Raw genomic sequence first — 21,492 nt, 5'->3', positions numbered from 1 at the left:
TTTCTAAACTAAAAGCCCTCCCCCAATCCTTATGAAATTATTAGAGAGTTTTAGCAGAATTTGGGAACATAAAATTAATATGGTTAAATCAGAATTTCTAGATGGAAATCTGAGGAGGTTGGATACTTGAATAGGTACCACTTTCTAAGAAAGCCAACTTGAAGATTCTGGATTTCAATGTCCCAAAGAGCAACTTAATTAAGGAGGTGTCTTAATATGTTCACCCGGCACATGGAGCGTGGCAGCTAACCACCGAGACAATGTCCTCGCCTGCTTGCTTTGCGGGAACTCTCTCTCTCTCAACCACGCACACACACACACGTCCCAGCATGCCAATGATACAGAAGCCACCAACTCACCCTCCAGCACGATGACAGCAAAGTCCTGAGCAGTCTGGGTCTTCCTGGTGGCAAAGCACTGATAGGCTCCTGAATGGCTCTTCTGGGCAGCTGTGATGAGCAGCGTCTCGTTGTTGATTCCCCGGATGGAGATGAAGTTGTCTGGCGCCACCAGCTCTGTGTTGCGGTACCAGCGGAGGGTATATTCTGGTGAGCCCGAGAGCGCGCACGAGAGGATGACGGTGCTCCCTATGCCTGTCTTCAACTTCTTTGGTGTGAGGGTGATGTGCAGAGGGTCTGGAGAGGAAAGAGGAGCTGTGCTCAGAGCAGTCACCCAACACCATCCAGAGTAGGTGTCCATCCCATTCTGGCCTACAGCCCCCCAACCCAACCCTCCAGCATCCCCCAAAATGCAAAGCCTCGCCAAAGAGCATCACTCACAAAGAGGCCAACAGAGGAGAGGACCAAGAAGATGGCAGCCCTCCAAGCCAGTACCAGCCATTTCTTCTGTGGTGTTAGGGATTGCTGGGCAGGCCCCAAAGGGCTGGGCTGTCTTCCTGCTGGGTCAGATGTATGGGCACAACACCCAGTGCATTTGGAGGGAGGGTCACCCGCAAATGCTGCTCAGAGCCAGATGGGAGAATACACATACTCACAGCAGAATTCCCCTTTGAAACCCCAATCTCCAGCGCCAACCCAAATCTAGCCAAGCCTCTGCTTCGACACTATCCCCTTGCCCGGACAAGGTGAAGGCAAAGTGGCCCTGATTTCATCCCCCAGCCACCACCAAGGCCCTCCCTCCAGTGCAGAGGTCAGCCAAGGTGATGGCAAGCCGAGGGTGCCCTTGAAAGCCAGAGGCGCAACTCACATGCACAACAGCCTGCAGGCCAATCCCAAATGTCACTGGGAGTAAGGCAGGTGCACAGCAATGCCTCTCACCACCCTCCTCCTGCCCGGAGAGTCTTCTCAGTGCATCAGATTCCCTCCCAGCTGCGAGGGAGTTGTCACACCGGGAATGGCACACTCAGGGTGACAGATCTGCTTGGCGCACACCCCGCTTCCTTTCATGGCACCTTGCCATGCTACATTTCAAAGCTGACCATCGTCTCCTCCGGCCGTCCAGGGGCAGCGGGCAGACAGCAGCTTCAGGGGCTGGCTGTCTCAACTGCATTTGCAACCACTGGGGGATCAAGGACAGGGCACCCCCCTTGCAAAAAGGAGAGTGAGTGCGGCTTCTGCCAGCAGAAAGAATGCTTTTCCTGGCACGGTGCTTCTTGGCTGGAGCAACCAGAGAAGAGGGCGGGGACAGGGGGGAGCACGCCACAAGGCAGCCGAGCCACGAGGCCAGTCCACTCTCAGCCACACTGCCAAAGTGGGGCATCTGAGGATGGCAGCAAATGCCTCCCAGGAACAACTTCTCACCACCTGGGCTCTGAGCAGGAAATAACGAGGCACTGGGCTCCAATGCGCAATGCCAGGCAATATGCCCCTTTCACCCAGACAAGGTGCTTCCGTGCGCCAAGATCCCTCGGAGCACCATCCAAGAGCCACCTGGATGAGGCCAGTGACCTCCCTTCCCAAGCCAGGGCTTGGCAATGCCTGCATGGGAAGGAGGGAGCACACCACCAGCCTTGCTCTGGAGCCACATGAAAGCCACTCCCACAGGCTGCCCAGAGGACAGCCCTGCAGCCAGATCAGTGCAGGGGCCCAATGGGAAGCCCACAAGCAGAGGCTCTGATTCCCAGTGACTGGTACCCAGAAGCGCACTGCCTCCAACAGCGGAGAGAGGGAGAACGTAGCCACTGTGGCTAGTAGCCCCTGACGTTGCACATCTGGCTGCTCCCCACTTACCTATCACTGTGAGGGTCCCAGTAACCTCGGCAGACCCAAAGGTATTGGTGACTTCACAGATGTACGTGCCGCTGTCCTCCACTTGCAGGTCACTGATGGTCAGCCCGGTGACGCGTTTGGTCCACCGACTGTCAGCGGGCAGTGGCCGACCATCTTTGATCCATCGGATGGCTGGGTTAGGGTAGCCGGAGGCAATGCACGGCAGCTCCACCATCTGGCCTGCCTTTGCTTCCTGGGACTGGAAGCCGTCTAGGATGGTTAGGATGGATTCTGCAGGGTCTGGGAGCAGAGAAAGGAACTTGAGTTCACCATCGAACATTCAAGCCCCAAAATTCTGTGAATGGAACACATTATGCAAGCTGGGAAATCCCAAATCCTTTTAGGTACTTAGCTTTCCTTCCCCTTAATAGCCTTTGCCTCTCTCCTCAATGGATTTACATCCATCTACAAATTCATACCCTTCCTGAATGGTGACGCTCCCGATAGAACTCCAGAGGACCTCAGTCTTGTCACTGGCAGAAAGAGGGGACAGGAAGGCTCCAGCCAATGCCTCGGCCGTGATGCCACCCAGGAAAATTGGGAAATTGCTCCAAATTATGCAAGCTGGGAAATCCCAAATCCTTTTAGGTACTTAGCTTTCCTTCCCCTTAATAGCCTTTGCCTCTCTCCTCAATGGATTTACATCCATCTACAAATTCATACCCTTCCTGAATGGTGACGCTCCCGACAGAACTCCAGAGGACCTCAGTCTTGTCACTGGCAGAAAGAGGGGACAGGAAGGCTCCAGCCAATGCCTCGGCCGTGATGCCACCCAGGAAAATTGGGAAATTGCTCCAAATTAGGGGGACAGGACAGCTGTGCCCCCTCCTACCTAAAGGCCGCCTTCCACAGGAGCTGGGGACATGACTTAGGGGTCCCTCAAGGCTACGCCCAACTGACGCCACACTCACAACCTTCTTGGTACATTCCAACATCCACACGCTACTGTGGAGGGTGGAGTCCCTCAGGGATCGGTATTGGGACCTGTACTTTTCAGCTTGTTCATTGATGACCTAGAATTAGGAGTGAGCAGCGAAGTGGCCAAGTTTGCTGACGACACTAAATTGTTCAGGGTTGTTGGAGCAGGAGGGGATTGCGAAGAGCTCCAGGGGGATCTCTCCAGGCTGAATGAATGGGCGGAAGGATGGCGGGTGCAATTCAATATGAACAAGTGTAAAATTATGCATGTTGGAGCAAAAAATCTTGATTTCACATATACGCTCATGGGGTCTGAACTGGCGGTGACCGACCAGGAGAGAGACCTCGGGGTTGTGGTGGACAGCACGATGAAAATGTCGACCCAGTGTGCGGCAGCTGTGAAAAAGGCAAATTCCATGCTAGCAATAATTAGGAAAGCTTTTGAAAATAAAACAGCCGATATCATAATGCCGTTGTATAAATCTATGGTGCGGCCGCATTTGGAATACTGTGTACAGTTCTGGTCGCCTCATCTCAGAAAGGATATTATAGAGTTGGAAAAGGTTCAGAAGAGGGCAACCAGAATGATCAAGGGGATGGAGCGACTCCCTTACGAGGAAAGGTTGCAGCATTTGGGGCTTTTTAGTTTAGAGAAAAGGCGGGTCAGAGGAGACATGATAGAAGTGTATAAAATTATGCATGGCATTGAGAAAGTGGATAGAGAAAAGTTCTTCTCCCTCTCTCATAATACTAGAACTCGTGGACATTCAAAGAAGCTGAATGTTGGAAGATTCAGGACAGACAAAAGGAAGTACTTCTTTACTCAGCGCACAGTTAAACTATGGAATTTGCTCCCACAAGATGCAGTAATGGCCACCAGCTTGGATGGCTTTAAAAGAAGATTAGACAAATTCATGGAGGACAGGGCTATCAATGGCTACTAGCCATGATGGCTGTGCTCTGCCACCCTAGTCAGAGGCAGCATGCTTCTGAAAACCAGTTGCCGGAAGCCTCAGGAGGGGAGAGTGTTCTTGCACTCGGGTCCTGCTTGCGGGCTTCCCCCAGGCACCTGGTAGGCCACTGTGAGAACAGGATGCTGGACTAGATGGGCCACTGGCCTGATCCAGCAGGCTCTTCTTATGTTCTTATGTTCTTACTGATCAGGCTGCCACACAGAGCGCCAGATGAGGGCCAAAGCTCACGCATGAAATCCAGCTCAGGGGTAAGACGCTTCAAGGTTGCGTCAGGTGCGAAGAAGCAAAGGAGCTGCTCAGAAAAAGGCCACGCTGGGATGGGAGGCAATCCAAGGGCCTGGGGCCCACTGCCACATGCAAAAGGCAGCCACACGCAAAGCACCCAAGGCCTCCCTGCTCCCAGGATTTGTCTTGGCTCTGCTGGTCCCTTCCCACCATGGCAGCACACCCTCTTCTCTTTTTCCCAGTTGCCCTCACTGGCCAGTATGGAGGGACTGTGGCTCAGCTTTGCATGCAACGGGCCCTGGGTACTATCCACTGCGGCATCTCCAGCAGGGCTGGGAGAGACCCCGGCCTCAAACCCTGGGGAGCCACTACCAGCCAACAGAGACAGGAGAGAACCAGATCGATCAATGGTCTGATTCAGTGTAAGGCAGCCAGGAACACAGGGTGGGAGATGCCTCCAAGATGAGGACGGCAGATAAGCCCAAAGCATTTGCTTCCCAGAATGGCACTGACAGCAGTGCTTCCCCACAATGCTTTGGGTTGCACCCCTCTCAACCTCCCACCGCACAAGCCCATGCCATCTCTACAGCGCAACACTCATCGGCATCCTCAAGCCGAGGAGCTTTCGTCCTGATGCCTGGTGCCAAGCGCCCCAGGGATGAAGCAAGCCACCTACATACGGCTGAGAGCATGAGACGCCAGGAAGTGTCGAGGCACCAGGGCAGCCACAGAGGCTGGGGGCACCAGACACATCGTAGGGTGACTTGCCACCACCGATGTGCCCGTCTCCAGTTGCTCTTTCCTTCCCTTTGTACTTTGCAGAAAGTCCAATGTGCTCACACTCTATGGAGCAGCTGCTGAGCACTGTGTCACATGCACAGAGGACCTGCAAATCACAAGACTGTGCATCTGAAGCAGCTTCCTGCACTCATCCCTCAAAAGTGCACGCAGGGAATGAAAGAAAAGGCCACTGACAGTTGAGCTGAAGCTCATCTCACAGTCAATCACCCCGATAGTTGAGTCGCTGAGTTTGCCACGTGTGAGATCTGACATCACACTAGATCTAAGCCTATGTACTGCCTTCAAGTCGATTCCAACTTATGGCAACCCTATGAATAGGGTTTTCATGAGGCTGAAGGACGTCTCCAAATAAGGAAGAGGTCCTCTGTGGATGGAGGTGTAGGGTGCGGGGAGTCTGTATGTTTGCTGAACATCCTCACTTGCAGGTATGACTCCAAACAGCTGTTCCCAAAAATATTTCTTGCTAACTTGTTCGCTCTGTGGCTTACAGCCACGGCACACTGTCTTTAATGAGTACAGCAAAATCCTTGCTCTCGTCATAGAACAGAAGCTGCTTTTTACTGAGCCAGACCCTCGGTCCACTGAGTTCAATAATGTTGGAAGTGGGGCAAGAGCAACTGCTGTTTGGGTTCTTTTGTGTGTATTCCGGAAAGAAGATAGAGAGAGGGTCCTCCAGCTGGCTAGGCTGGCCTACCTTTACTTGTGCTCTTCTCTGCCTAACTTCCTTCCCTTGTAAACTGATATGCTCAGGGAAGCTGACCCGCCCCTCCTTCCTTTGTCATCTTCTTCAACCTTCTGAGGAGGAGACATCTCAGTCTTTGCTCTCTCCTGAGCCATGAGGGCAACACCCAAGTCTGGGCATTGCGCCTCCAACTTAGTTAGTTAGTTAGAAGTAGGTATGCCTTTCCTATCCACCATGTATTTCTATAAATAAAGCAGCTTTTCTTATTTAACTAAGTCTTAAGTCCCAGTGACCTCAAGGCAGGGCAACAGCCTGCTTCTAAGGGAAATGCACACACTGGCCCACGCAGCAGCTCAGACTGCTGAGTTTCTCTCTCTATGCATAACAAATTATGTCTACACTGACTGGCAACGGCTCTGCAGGGCTTCAGGCAGAAGCTTTCCCAGCCCTGCTTGGAGAAGCTGCCGAGACTGAACCCAGGACCTCCTGCACCGAGCTGCAACTTTCCCTTTCCCAATCCTCTCCTTGTCCCCCTCAGACAAAGGCCCGGCTACCTGCCCAGCTGAGGGAGAGGGGTGGTTTTGGGGAGAGGGAATCTAATAAACACGGAGGGAGTTTTACCCTGGTGTGTTAGGGGGGTTTCTTCCAGATGCCTGAATTTACACCCCACCTTCCTCCAAGGCTTGGCTTGGGGATCTCAGCTGGCCCTGCCTCTCCAGAAGCACGTCCTGCCCAGCTGCTGCGGGCGGGCTCAGTGCTGGAGGAAAGAAAGGGTCCCTCAGAAAGCCATCTGTACTCAGTGGCAAAAGGGCAAGCTGAACAGCCAAGCTCTGCACCTGACCGAGTGCAGCCCAGGAGGGAAAGGAAGGGGCACCAAGCGGGACAGGCTGCTCTGGGGCGGCCCCACAATCAGACTTGCTTGCTGCTGCCCAAGTTCCCCCAGAGCAACTCTGGGAGCAATGCAGGTGTGGGTCACCCAGGGCAGACGCTGGGAGAGCTGGTGGCCGTGCTGAGCTCTTCCCGGCTCCAAAGCTTGTATCATGGGCTGTCCTCTCTAGCCAAGTGAGGGGAGTAAGAGCGCGTGTGTTAGGGGGGCAAAGCCATGAGCCTTGCAGTGCTGTCTTGGGGAAAGCCCGAGCGTAGACCATGAGCTGTTCCTCCAGGCAAGGCCATGCCCTTCCCAGCAAGTCCCCAGAGCTCTCCAGAATCACCCAGCTCGCCCCTCCTCTCCTGTGGGAGACACAAAGGCTCGGATCCAGCTTAAGTCCTCTGGGGAAACAGCACAACAAGACATACCTGAGACGGACAGTCGGGCTCCGTTGCTCTGCCGCGTCTCACCACTGTACTTGTGCTTGGTGATACACCTGTAGGTAGACAAGGCATCTTCCTTCTGGACGTCTGATATGTACAACCCACCATAGAAAGTAATGAAAAACCTACTTTCTGAAAGAGAGAAATAGAAAGAAAGAATGAAGCCCCATTAGTTGTCTTGCTCGTGTGCTGAGAAACCAAAAGCCCCTGCACCCAGCTGTGGGTGCGCAAGAAAATCAAGAAGACTGCAACAACAGCGCTGCCAGGGAGGGACGGAGGGAGGGGAGGGTCACACTAGGCAAGCCTCTTGTTCCCATGCAGGGGGCCTGGCCTGGCCTCGAGGAGGCACTCAGTCGCTTTCTTCTCACAGGCTGGAGGCCTGGTTATGTCCCCACAGGTCACATCCTCCTCCCTCTCTGTCGGGCTGGAAGATTTTACAGCCCATTTCTACACTATAAAAGAGCCTTAGACATCTTCAAGATCAACACACTTATGGTGGCAGGACACCCCCCCCATTTGTTAGATGCAACGAAGAGAGGACACGCACACATGCAGCTCACTCATTCTCTCCCCCCATGCACCCAGTAGCCCCTCCCACGCAGGACAGCAAAAGAGCAGCTCCAAGGCTGCTTTGGCTCCCATCCTCCCTCTAAGGAGGGCAACTGGAACCAATTCAGGAAAGCCGCTTCTGGCCTTAGCGCTCCAGGTCACATGCCAAGAAGCAGCACACACCCAGCCCTTCCGCTGAAACAACCACATCACAATTAAAAGGAAATCTATCCTGCTGAGTTAATAATTTGCTCAAATTACTGAGGAGCCTGTGGAAACAAATAGACCCCCAGGGAGCCTGAAGAGGCAAACAAAGGCAGGCTCATCTGTGGCTTGCAGGCAGGCGCTCCAGTTGCCCGGCAGAAGCAGCTCTGGGCCAAGTGCCTAGTCGCCAGCCCCACCAAAGGCAGAGCTCTCTCGCAATGCAGACTCCCCAGGGGTCCTCACCTGCCCTGGGCCACCCATCACCTGGAGAACCTGGGGGAAGGAGGGTCAGCCCAGGCAAAAGACCTCTCCCTGCCCCGCATCTTGGCCCAGCCCACAAGCAACTAGTGGGGAACTCCCCAGACACCTTCTGGCCCATGGAGGCTCAAGAGTCACACAGGAGAAGGAGGCCGCAAACGGAAAGCAACAGGATGACTCATTTATTTATTACATTTCTACCCCGCCTCTCTTTCCATGCTAGAAACCCAAGGCGGCTTCCATATGGTTCCCAGGCAGTCTCCCATTCAGGCTCTGACCAGACCTCACCCTGCTTAGCTTCGGCAGGGTGCTGGCCTCATGTGCCTTCAGACCACAGCCTGGGACCTAGGATGCCAAGGGGGCAGAGCCAAGGGGGAGATGCCAAGGGGGCAGGCTGCTGCTCCTTAGCGCCCTGCCTGGGAATTGCTCAGAGATTGCAGGCATCGCCACGAAAGGGAGGAAAGAGGAGCAAAGGCCAGGCCAGGTGCCTGTTCTTAAAAGAGTGGCTCCTCCAACTGCTGTTTAGGAGGAGAGGCCTGGTGGAACCAAAGGCCGTGGGGGGAGGGGGAAGGGGCAGCAGCCCACACTGCAGACAGTGGGCACTCGAGTCTGGCTACCCTGGAATTTTAAGGAAAGGGCTGGGAGTGAGGGATTCAGTCGCTATGGCAACGAGCAGCTGCTGCTTTGCAAATTGCTGCTTCCCTCCACCCCTTTCCCAATTTTTGCACACATTTAATTGATGGAGCTTTTTCAGAAGCATCAGATCCCTCTTCTGGCATGGAGGCTTTGGCAAGCAAAGGCAGCTCAACGGGACAGGCCCAAGATCGGCCTCTGGCAGCAGCAGCTAGCCCAGCCAGAGCTCTGTGCTCTCAGGGACTAATGCAGAGATCAGCTCTGAAGAGTGATGGGAGGAGCGGGGGGGGGGGCAGAACGTCACTGCTGGAACAGGAGCAGCAGCCAAAACTCCCTCAGCCAAAAGGGAGCATGTAAAAGGGAGCATGCTTTTAATTGTAATCTAGCTAAGGTGTTTTTGCAGTAGAAGAGGGGACCGGCCATGTCTTAAGCAAGGGTTTAGAAGCAAACGTGCTTGCCGCTGCCTGGCCTTCAGCCTCCCCCACGCCCCTGCCTCTTTCCAGGGTAGTGGCTGCTGGCCCAGCGGGGAGTGGTGAGGGGCACAGGGGCTGGAGCCAGGAGATGCGCAGCAGCCACCCGCAAAGAGACCCTCCCATCCACGTGCAAGGCAGGAGGCGCCAGAAACCCTCAAAGACTGCCAGGCACACTGAGTCCCTCCTGGCACAACAGCCAGGCACAGAGTGCTCTGGTTGCCCAGGAGCCGTCCCATTCAAAGGGAGAAGAAATCGCAGTCAAGGAGGGCTAACGGCTACTGCTCTCTCCCTTATAGATCCCTAAAAACACAAGACTAATGAGGTAAGTTCCACTTGGCCCTCCAGGGCCAGGTTTCCTTACACACACAGTGGTGCCAACAGCCGGCTGAGGATCAATAGACAAGAGTTGTCGATGAATCAGCCGCCACGGAAACATTTCTATCTCCGCCACTGAGGACAACACACCAAGAACCGTTTAGACAGCCCCCAGGCCTTGCTGAGGTAGCCTGATGGGTGGGGGGGTGACTACAGAGGAGGGGACAGAGGCCAGAAGAACCCCCACTGATGACCACCAACTTAGAAGGCTTTTAAACAGGGACTAGACAAATTCATGGCAGAGAAGGGTCTCAGTGGCAACTACTCACGGAGGGCTCTATACAGCCTCCAGGCCCAGCCAGTCACAAGCGTAGCAGGGAAGGCCTTTCCCCCATGTCCAGCTTGTGGGCTTCCATGGGGCCTCTGGCTGGCCAGTGTGGAGAGGAACAGGATGCTGGATGAGGCAGGTCATTGGTCTGATGTGGCAGGGATATTTTTATGGACTTAGAAAAATCTGTTACTTATTTATCCATGCAATTTATTTTTCAGCTAATACAAAATGTCTCTGGTCCACTAACATACGCAATTAAAAAACAAACCATCCAGTTTAAAGAACACCATGCCACCCCTGATACACAGCAACAGGAGTAAGCATGATTGTGTTCCTAAATATAATCAATCAATCAAGGTATGAAAGTAAACAGTACACAACACTTTGCTTCTGTGCTCCAGAGCCTCAATTTTGTCCCCACAAGGTAATGTTTTAAAATGCACAGCCAGGGAAGAACCCACCTGAGCAGAGAAAGGATGTGTCCAGTCAGGTGGCCGTGGAGATGCCAGCACACACACCGAGTGCAAGGGCAGCCGCAGCCTCCCCCACCCCGCCCAGCGACCTGAAACCCTGACCCACAATTCTAAAGCGGGAAGGAGATTCCCCTCTGCCAGTCAGCCCCCACTGCTGGGCTTTCCCGAAGGAAGGAGCGGGCGGCGTGCCTGGCCAGCTCTCTTTCCTCCTGCCCTTAATCTCTTCTCTAAGTACAGCTCTATCTTCTCCCGTTAAAGGATTAACACCCATCTCTCATTCAACTATTGCAATAAGATTTTATTTCTAATTACGCCGTAATAAAACTGGGAGCGCTCCCAGGGTTTTCTCCAAACGACTTGTAGACACTCTGCAAGATTGGATCCTACTCGGCTGCATTGTAATAGCATTTCCCTGACATTCATTAGACATGCATGAAGGAGAGGTTTGAAGAATGGAATTGCATTTAAATAGATTTTCTGAGAGAGGGAGATGAAAACGGGCATGGAGGAAAAAAGCAGAGAGGAGGAGGAGGAGGCGGTGGAGGAAAGGGCTGAACGCAGGATGTAATGATTCGAGGGAATGGAAAGAAAGCCCAGTGTGGCGATCAAGCATGTAGAGGGACAGCAAGCCATGAAGGTGCTGCCTCCCGGCTCCCTGGGAAGAGGGGAGAGGCAGTCACAACTGGCAGTCATCCCCTCATGACAAGGGGTGGGTGGGGTGCATGGTGGCACTCTATGATGCAAAGGCGACTGTGTTACCGCCAAATACTCCTGCTGCAAACGGTCACTGTTTATTTTGCATTTCAACTGACTGCACTTTTTGCATTCGTGACATCCGACCGCACTGTTTACTTCTCATTTCCCTCTGCAGTTGTTAGTGTGTATACAGACACCTCCTGCCAACTGAGGATCACACTTCATGCATCTGATGAAGTGGGCTCCGGACCACAAACGCTTATGCCAGAAGAATACTGGCTAGTCTTTAGGGTGCTACAAAAGCCTCAAACATTCTCAGGCTCTCAGCTGCTTAGCTAGTGCTTCCTACCTTCCTCTCACACCTTCCCCTTTGCCGTTTTGACCAACCTTCTGGTGGCCTCGATGCCAGCCCTGCCAATGGGCCAACAGTTGAGAAGCCACAGAGCCACTCAGCACAGGGCACAAGAGGGGGCACCTCCATCTAGCTGGTAGTCTCCCAACTCCTAGGACTTTTCAACCAAGGAAACAGAATGGCCATTTATCCCCCCTCAGCAAGGCCCCAGCAAGTTGTGGAGTCAGTCTGGGGTGGGGCAAATCCTTACCATTCTGGCTGCAGCCTGGGCAGAGGCCCCGAACACTACTGTGTGCCCAGCAGTGCAGCCATGGGGCTTTGTGGAAGGGATATTCCCACACCAAGAGCAAGAGACATAGTAAGGGTCCACAGCCCAGCACCCAGGCCACGCTGAGCCTGAAGACAAGGGGCTCTTCCAAAACGCTGCATGTGGAATCCAAGAGGGGCCCCTGAACAGTCACAGGCGGGTCCCCTGCAGGCAGGACCTCACACAGGGAGACTTCAACAGCCAGCAGAGGAGGAGAAACAACAGAGAGGGTGCGGAGTTCCACCCCTTTGAGTTAATGGTATCGAGCAAGCAGATTGTTGAGCGCTTCTGCCGGGTTTCGCCCGCCTGAGGTGACAACTGTGTCAGAATAAGGGCTGCCTCTTGCTCTGAGGAGAGATGCTATCACACGCCGGAGGGAGAGCAGGAACGGGCTCCAGCTCTCGGCAACGGCGGGGAAGCATGCATGTATGCAGGGATCCGTGCTCCTCAGAGGGCGGGCTGCAGCTCACAGTGGCAATGGCCCGGCTGAGGTACATCTGCTATCTGCTCCCACCCAGCACCTGTACCTGCTGCCAAGCCCCAGACCGCACACTGCCAAAGCATGAGGAGAAATTACGACTCCCAGGGTGGCCCAGAGGCCCCAGACACCAGCAGAACATTACAGAGCAGGAGGAGGAGGAGACTCGGGATTCCCATGGCTAACCTTGTTAGCGAGACAATTTCTTATCTAACTCATTATGTGTCAGAGAGGGATGAGGGAGGCGGGGGGCAATGTCTTTGTGAAGCCGGATGCTGCTGGCAACAGCGGTGCTGTGAGCAAGGGTGCTGGCGCCCCGGTGGGAGGGGGTGCAGATCCAGAGAGTGGAGACAGACCGAGAGCTGGGTTGTGCCCAAGCGCCCCGGCTTTCCTTCCTCTGACTCTGCTCTTTCTTCTCACTTGCTTTCAGCTGCACCATTCAGACTGTAACATCCTTGTGGACGGAGACCTGTCTGGAAAGCTCCAAGTACCACAGAAGCAGAGCCTCAGATGCTAATCTGATGGGGATTCGAGGTGGTTCTTCAGAGCTCTTGGGGCTTTAAAGATCATGACCAGCCCCTGGCACTGGGGCCAGAGACAGGCAGCCAGTGGCAAAACACACCCAATGCAGAGCTCCATTTTGAACCAGCAAGGCTTTCAGACACTCTGCAAAGGCGGCCCCACCTGGAGTGTGTAATGAGAACCCAACTGGGTTGCAGCTAAGGCTTAATAACCACGGGTAGGTCTGTGGGGAGCGTAAATAAGGGCTGCTTATTTATAGTTGTGGCTGAAGAGCTGCTGAACTAAGATGAACTAGCTAAACCCCTATGGAGTGCCCAAGTCCTAAATACAATTGATGGACCTGAGAGGACTCTGGGATGCCTGCTTGCAGAGGCCACCTGGGAGGCACCAGTGGGGCCTCTGCTCACTGCTGGTGGGGCCTGCACATTTGGGCTGGGCTTGCTCACTCGCACCCCAGCGCAGCCAACTGCCATTTTGGGAGGAGGAGGAGGAGGAGGAGCCCCCCCCAGCCCCCCCCAGCCCCGCCACCAAGCAGCTCTTCTTTAGAGCAACAGTCACCACGTTCTCCGGAATTACCCGTCAAGCCATTCTGCGTGTGGAACCCGGATGGTGAGCTTTGGGCCAGCTGCCCCTCGCCTTGCTCAGGCCCCCATTGCGGGCGGGCAAATGCAACAAGCCTTAACCCCCTTTTCTCTTACATGTATTTTCCCTGGAAACCCAGCTTCAACTGAGGGGGCTGACACGTTTAAGTGCGTGGCTATGATCCTGATGGCCGTGTGCAGCCACCTCCAGGATGAGAGGCTGCTCCTGGGCTCTCCTTATGGGGCAAAGGCTCAAAGGGGTCTGTGGCTGGCCAAATCCCTTCTCCTCGGCTACGACGGCACCAGGCCACGCTCTATGGGGATGATGGGAGCTGTAGTCCAACAACTTCTGGGGACCAAGGTGGAAGAAAGGTGACCTCCAACTCCCTCTTTTTGTCAAGCCACCCAGTTCAACTGCAGGGGAGGGGCACAAAGGGCAGGCCAGGAGTTTCCTTTCTAGAACCCCAAAGAAACTCTCAGCTTGCTTGGCAACGGGCGCACGGGGGGGGGTATTTTATCCCTGTTTTCTGCAAGGGGTGTAGGTCACCAAGGAGAAAAGGGGGTGAACTGCGCCTCCACCGAGACACCAGAGCTCACCCGCAGCCGGCCTGCGTCCCACCCGCAGATTGCACCGCCTCCCGTTCACACAGGCAAGAGTCAGGAGGGGTGTACACGCAGCAACGGGGGTTAAACCCCTTCTCCCCCCCCCCATGCCTGAGCCTGCTGTTTTCTGCAAATGCTCCCTCCCCGCCCCCTTTAAAGCTGAAATGTGGAACGAGTCAGATTTCATGCTAATGAAGCGAAAATCTGATCGGGCTTGTGCAGAAATTTGCATCTCAAAGCAGAAAGCGGCGCCAGCCACGGAGGGGGGAGGGGGAATCTCCCGCAGCGGCGGCAGCGGCTGTTATTTCTGCTGCGCCGCTGGAAGCTCCGGGGCCGCGAGGGAGGAGACCCCGCAAACGCCCGGCGGCGCTGCGCCTGTTCCTCGGGCAGCCCCGGTGAGCGACGGCGCCCCCCCCGCCAATGCAGCAGTGGCGCAAGGGGGCCTCCCGGCACTGGGGCGGGCAGGGGACCGGCTCGTTTCGCAGGGCCGAGCAAGGCCTCCGCGCTTGCAGGCCGCAGCAGCGAGGAGGCCGGCAGCTCCTCGAGGGGCAGCCCGACAGGCCCCCGTGGCCGCGCCAGTGACTCAACGGCTGTCTCAGCCCCAGGCCAAGGAGGGCGGCGGGGACTGTAGGGTCCTCAAAGCCAACCTTGCAGAGGAGGACTGACAAGGTCCAGACTAACCTGCAAACACACCATCAAAAGCAAATCCTTGAATCCGCGGAAAAAAGTGAAAGTCAGTCTCTGGAGAGGGACAGAATGAAATATGCTTAAGGAAACTCCTTTCAGGAAAAGACAGGCAGGCAGACGCACACACAGAGTGCCCTTGCCTGTCAAAAACGTTGGCAGCTCCAATTGGCATCACGAGGCAAGAGGAGGCTGTCAGGAGAAACCCTCATTCAAGGACTGATGGCACAGGCTCCCGAAGACTGCAAGAGCAGCCCAAAGGGGTAATGTGCGGGCCATGCAGTGCCCTTCACAAGAACTCCTCCCACTGAAGGAGGAAGCAGCCGGGGGCATGCTAGGCAATGCTGCATTTTGGCCAAGGAGCAGCCATCCAAATTCAAAGAGAAAGGCTAGGAGGACCTGGAGGAGGGAGGGTGTGTGTACATGGGGCGCACAGGTACAGCTGCCCCACACATCTGACAACAGCTGTTGGTGCTGCAGGGTTTGGGCTAGAAACCCAAGAACAACTTTCATTGTTCTGATTGTTGCAAAGCAAAGTTATTCGGTGACATTTAAGTATTGTTAGTAAAACAAATTAATAAACTCAGCTCAGACTGGCCAAGTCTGACAAGAGACAAAGGACACTTGGGAGAGCACGCACACATATACACACTTGCACACACAGGGCACCCCAGAACTGGCAGGTAACATGCCCAACAGTCTGTGTTGTTGTCATCATTAAGGGAGGAGCCCAGAGCTGCAGCCTCCTCAGCGACATTCGTGCATGGCAAGGGAGGCCAATTGTGGGCTGTACGGAGAAGAACCACGAAGTGAGCAAGCCAAGTGGCAACTTGGCACAGATTTAAACAATGGCACCTTATTACTGGGCGAGGGAAGAGAAAGAGCGAACGAACAAACATGCAAAGGAGATTAGAAAGAAGAATCCAATATGACAGCACAGTTGCTCCAGAGCCCCTGGCTAAATTATAAAGCAGTTTACTGAGGTGGAAAGCTGCAGCAAGAGTTGAGAACAGAATATGTGAAAACCATCTGCAGATTTAAAAATAATAATCTACTTCACAACAGCCCTGGAACATATTCCCCTACAGGAAATAAGCAAGACTCCTTGTTGTTCTGAAATGTTGGGCCACAGGAAAGGGAATTATTAGAACTGTTCCAAGATTGCTCCTTCCTCGAGAATGAAGACATCAACAGTCTAAAATAGTTTAAAAATAAAATTTGTCATCTTTAAATCAGCTCTGCATGCTATTAAAGTTTGGGGGAAATGGACTGCAATCCAAGCTTGCTGAAATCCAGGACAAAGCTTCTCCAGCACGCTAACAACCCCCCCCCGACAGATGTGTCCATACCTACCATAAATATAGATTGTCTTCCCCACCCCCACCCTTGCACATGAAGGGCTGTATGTCTTAATTAAGGAGGACACTAGCAGCATGGCTAATGATTTTTGCTGCTTGCTATGTAAATCTCCACTCCACGCCAGGGTTAACTTCCTACCTGAGGTTTTTGTGCAAGCACCGGGATGCACATCTGCTCGTTATTTCATGCCAGGAAATCCATCTAACAAGGCAGAAAGGGTGCCCAGTCACAAACACTCCTTCTTGCTTAGTTCTAAATTTAGCCGAGAGTTTCACCAGCAGTAGCAAGACTCCCCCAGAACCTGGCATCAGAAGCCATGGCTTAACTGGGGTGGGGTGGGGTGAGGAGAGGGGGTTTGTGAATTAGCTAGCTAGGAAGCCAGATCCTCATTAAATGATGTCTCTATGGTCACAGGGAAATGAAAGCTATGGAGCACGCCAGTCACCCTTCAAAGCCCAGACAGCGCCAGAATGGGAGGCCGGGCAGGGAAACCAAGGAAAGGGGCCGGAGCCACTTGGAGCCAGCTGCTGGCAAAGGCTGGTGGGCCCTTGGTCCATCAAGTGAGATGGTAAGTGGAGGCCACCTGAGCCACAGCATGAAATAAGACGTAACCAAAGCTCAAGAAGGAACAGTCCTTCCCTTGCCCCTCCCCCAGGCTTTTTGTGTTAATTTGGCTACAGTGCCAGACCAACATATTTTGCTGCCTGGTAGAGCCCAAGCAGAACCCCTGCTTTGCCCAGCCAACACTTTGGATGTGCAGCAAGGTTTTTAAACACCAATTCCAAAATTCATCTATTTCTTCTCCTCCCATCTCCTTTCTTGGTGCTGCCCAAAGCAGGTTATTCATCCTGCCGCATGGCTGAGCTGGGCTGGCTCTGGCAATAAGCTGGTCAACGCCTCTAGAAACTAAGGCACACGACCTTGTTCTGGGCCCCGGCCAGAGCCGCGCATCTGCTGCCAGAAGCACAAGGGCTGCTGGTTGCTGAGCTGCGGGGATATAAGAAAAGCCTGCTGGATCAGGCCAAAGGCGCCCATCTAGTTCAGCATCCTGTTCTCACAGTGGCCAACCAGGTGCCTATAGGAAGCCCACAAGGAGGACCCGAACGCAACCATTAACTCTCCCCTCCTGGGGTTTCCGGCAGCTGGTATTTGGAAGCATACCACCTCCAATATGGAGACAGATCATAGCCACCATGGCTAGTAGCCTTTGATAGCATTAGCCTCCATGAATTTATCTAATCCTCTCTTAAATCCATCCAAGTTGGTGGCCATCACTGCTTCCTGTGGAAAGGAATTCCATCGTCCAACTACGCGCTGCTGTGTGATGAAGGACTTCCCTTTGTCTGTCCTGAATCTTCCAACATTCAGCTTCACTGGATGTCCACAAGTTCTAGTGTTAGGAGAGAGGGAGAAAAAGTTTTCTCTATTCACTTTCTCCATGCCATGCATAATTTTGTAATGTCATTTCTTGCCTTTTCTCAGTCTAAACTAAACTGCAGCTTTTCCTGATAGGGCAGTCACTCCAACCCCTTGATCATTTATTTATTTATTTATTTATTTTATTTTATTCGATTTCTATACCACCCACAGCCAAAAGGCTCTCAGGGCGGTGCACAACAGGGAATAAAATACAATAGAATCACAAGAAACAGTAAAAGCATACATATTAAACAATTAAACAACCTGGTATACAATAAGAGCTAAAAATAGATTAAAATCATAGATTAAAATCATAGATTAAAATGCCTGGGAGAATAAAAAGGTTTCAACCTGGCGCCGAAAGGATAGAAGTGTAGGCGCCAGGCGCACCTCATCAGGAAAACTGTTCCATAATTCGGGGGCAGCCACTGAAAAGGCCCTAGATCTTGTAACGACCCTCCGAGCTTCTCTGTGGGTCGGAACTCGGAGGAGGGTCTTTGATGTTGAACGTAGTGACCGGTTGCCCTTTTCTGAAACTTTTCCAGCTCTACAATATCCTTTTTTAGGTGAGGCAACAGAAGTGTACACAATATTACAAATGCGACTGCACTATAGATTTATATAACCACATTATATTCACAGTTTCAGTTCCTTTCCTAATGATCCCTAGCACTGACTTTGCCTTTTTCACAGCTGTCACACACAGGGTCAACATCTTCATCGAGTTGTCCACCACTAAGACCCCAAGGTCTTGTTCCTGGTCAGCCACCCCTAGCTCAGATCCCATGAGCACATATGTGAAATTAAGATTTTTTGCTCCAACAGGCATAACTTTACAAATGTTTACGCTCAAATATATTTGCCATTTTACCACCCATTCACTCAGTTTGGAGAGGTCCTTTTGGAGCTCTGCACAATCCGTTTTTGTGTTAACAACCCTGAACAATTTAGTATCATCAGCAAATGTGGACACTTCACTACTCACCCTTAACTCGATAGTTTATGAACAAGTTAAAAAAACATAGGTCCCGATACTGATCTCTGGGCGACTCCACTTTCTACAACCCTCCATTGGAAGAACTGTCCATTTATTTCTACTCTCTACTTCCTGCAACTTAACCGATTCTTGATCCACAAAAGGACTTCTCTTATTCCATGACTGCTAAGCTTACTCAGGAGTCTTTGGTGAGGTACCTCATCAAAAGCTTTTTGAAAGTTCAAATACACTATGGCAACCAGATCATCTCTCTATATATGCTTGTTGACACTCTCAAAGAGCTCTAGTAGGTTAGTCATACAGGACTTATCCTCACAGAAGCCATGCTGGTTCTGCTTCAGCAAGGCTTGTTTATGCTTGGTTATTTTACAATTCTTTCTTCCAGTTTTCCTGGGACAGACATTAAGCTAACTGACCTGTAATTTCTGGGATCCCCCCTGGATCCCTTTTTAAAGATTGGTGTTAATTGGCCACTTTCCAGTCCTCAGATATGGAGGCAAATCTGAGGGACAAGTTACATATTTTTGTTAGAAGATTGACGATTTCACATTTGAGTTCTTTGAGAACTCTCGGGTGGATGCCATCCAGACCTGGTGATTTGTCACGTTTTTATTTTGTCTATTAAGCCTAGAACTTCATCTTTCATCACCATTTGCCTCAGTTCCCCAGACGCCCTTCCTGCAAGCATTAGTTCAGGCACAGCAATCTGCCCTGTATCCTCCACTGCGAAGACAGATGCAAAGAATTCACTTTGCTTCTCTGCAATCTCCTTATCCTGCTTGAGCACACCTTTGACTCCCTTGTCATCCAAGGGTCCAACCGCCTCCCTAGATGGTCTCTGCTTTGAATGTATTTAAAGAACTTGTTGCTGTTTGTTTTTATGTTTTCAGCAATGTGCTCCTCAGATTCTTTTTTAGCATCCCTTATTGCAGCAGCCCCACTTGGCCTCCACCTTTGTTTCCCTAATGGCCTCTGAGCTCCACATGGAGCCCAGAGGCAGTCTACAGAAATGAAGATGGTGGTGGCCACTTGTGGCTGTGGCCAGCTCATGGGTGCTTCACTGAGCAGCATGCCTGTTACTGCAGAGCCTAAAATAAATAGGAGCCCCTTCCCAATGCCACCTAATAAGGGGGTGCAGGAGCAGCGACCTCAGCATCACACACACACACACATCTTATCAGGCCACATCAGGAAGGAGTTACTTTTTCTTTTAAAAACAGTCCTGCAGCAGCAGTAGAGGCATCCTGCCCAGCAAAGAGCGTGCCAGGCCAGCCCCACTAGCCAGGAGCACCTATTGCTTGGCTCAACAGCATGCCTGCTGCCACACAGCTGTTTTTCAAAAAAGACCAGAAAAAAGAGGAACCCCTTTGTGACACCACTGAAAGTTTGGAAGAATGTAAAACAGAGTGACTGGGGCACAGGAGAAAGATGGATGGTGATGCCAAGGTAGGGGCAGGCTGGCTGGCAGACAAAGTTGGGTGGCAGAAGTTCCCTGAAGGACCTCCCATTCCAACCCACCCTCAAACTTAGCAGCACCACTTGAAAAGCACAAAAAGTGCCCCATGCACTCACATGGTCTTCACCCAGGAATATATAGCAATTTGTTCAGCAACACTCCACCTGCGCACAAAATTCGCATTGGCTGGCCTCTGAAGAATTCTCCTGCAAACGGGTATATTCACTCAGATTTTGTTCCCCCAAAACCCCTCTTTACCTCTCCTCAGAGGGGCATAAACTGAACACCAGGGATGTGAATAACAAGGGCAGATGTGGCAGGCATTTTCCCAGGTGGGGTGAATTCTACATGCTTCCGTAGAAAGTGAGGTTGAATTTTCCCAGCATGTCTAAAAAGCAAAAATCCTAAAGGCATCTGCACTTTCCTCAGATAAAAAGAGCACAAAATGGAGATTAGGAAGAGCATGTATCAGCATGCACAAGTAATTCCACATTTTCATTAATTTTCAAGAGCTAATCTGAACAGTTTAGTAAAGCTCTGGCTTCCCTCAAAGCCACAAAAAAGAGCACAGAGAGGCTAGAAAGGGCTCTTGTCCTTCTGACCTGCCTCTCAAAGGAAGAGGCGGCTGCTGGATGCGCTCAGAAGTCTCTGGTCTCAGAGCAGCCCTCAGGACAGCCCATGAACCTCAACTTGGAAAGTTTCCTGTTATTAAAGGCAACTCTAAATACAAACCCTCAGCCTTTTAGCAGGATGTCAAGCACAACAACAATTGCTGGTAATCAAAGGCTTCTGCTCCCCATGGCTCAGGGGTACATAGTGACATGCCCCCCCTCTCACACACACACACACCCCTGCCCAAATTTGCACAGAAATGGGAAGCAAGCTACAGTATTCAGACCACTTCTAGGAGAAGAAAGCACATGTGTCTCTCATGTGCCCCTCACTGGAAAATTACTTGACTTCCTATAAAGCTACAAAGCATAATGGATTTAAGCCAACTTGGTTGAATAATCACTGGGGCCAAGGCTGGAGGGGGCTCTAGGGGAACTAATCACATTCCTTCCCTGTTGGAATGAAAACACCCAAACAAACAGATGGCCGTTCCATTTAAAATGAGTGGTGACTTTTGAGGAATAATCCAACCAAATTGGGACAGGTCTGTATCCCAGTGATATCAAAGGACCTACAAGACAACAGCTACAGGGTGGAGGCCCACTTCTTTCCCCCCCTTTATTTACTCGGATTTAGTAGTGAGTGGCCCTCCCTGGATTGTGTCCCTTTTCATTAAGCCACAAGTTTCCTCACATCTTCAAGCATATTTATTGAGTTTTTTTGAAATAGGCACATTCATTTGAATTCAATCAAATTCAGATAGTTAAAACACAACCCTAGTTACGAGACGGGCAAATGGGCAGGGCTAAAAGCTGGATGGGTTTGCCTGGAGTGACTCAAAAAGAGAAGACAGGGAGAGAGCAGAGAGACCATTTGGAGGTAGACTCACACCAACCATAAGCTCTGAAAGTAGCTAGAAAGTGGTGCAGAGTCAACAAGTTAGAATGGTCCATTGGGTCATGCTGGGTAAAGCCGTTTGGTTTTCTCCTTGCCTTGGTTTATCCTAAGAGACAACGCATTATACCTTCCCCTAATAGACTAACTTGTTTGC

At 52.1% G+C, this 21,492-nt stretch overlaps 1 protein-coding gene across 12 annotated transcripts in view; it reads right to left on the bottom strand.

The window, feature by feature from the left end:
- Window positions 1-21,492, bottom strand: part of DSCAML1 (DS cell adhesion molecule like 1) — a 196,909-nt gene that overhangs the window by 74,758 nt on the left and 100,659 nt on the right. For 11 of the 12 annotated variants that reach the window (XR_009758669.1, XR_009758670.1, XM_061592817.1 and 8 more), the window contains 3 exons: window positions 7,125-7,271; window positions 2,190-2,468; window positions 360-635 (listed from right to left, as the gene is read on the bottom strand). Coding sequence is in view for 10 of the 12 variants with exons in the window: in XM_061592817.1 (XP_061448801.1) it covers window positions 360-635; window positions 2,190-2,468; window positions 7,125-7,271 (702 nt within the window). In the remaining 2 variants the exon portion in view is untranslated. Of the gene's footprint in view, window positions 1-359; window positions 636-2,189; window positions 2,469-7,124; window positions 7,272-14,595; window positions 14,682-21,492 lie in introns of those variants that run through there. The other variant, XM_061592819.1, reaches the window with a different exon arrangement.

The sequence above is a fragment of the Rhineura floridana genome, chromosome 12 (assembly GCF_030035675.1).
Source record: "Rhineura floridana isolate rRhiFlo1 chromosome 12, rRhiFlo1.hap2, whole genome shotgun sequence".
In the NCBI taxonomy this organism is placed as follows: domain Eukaryota; kingdom Metazoa; phylum Chordata; class Lepidosauria; order Squamata; family Rhineuridae; genus Rhineura; species Rhineura floridana.
The sequence above is the reverse complement of the archived record's forward strand: the minus strand, read 5'-3'. Positions and strand labels throughout refer to the sequence as shown.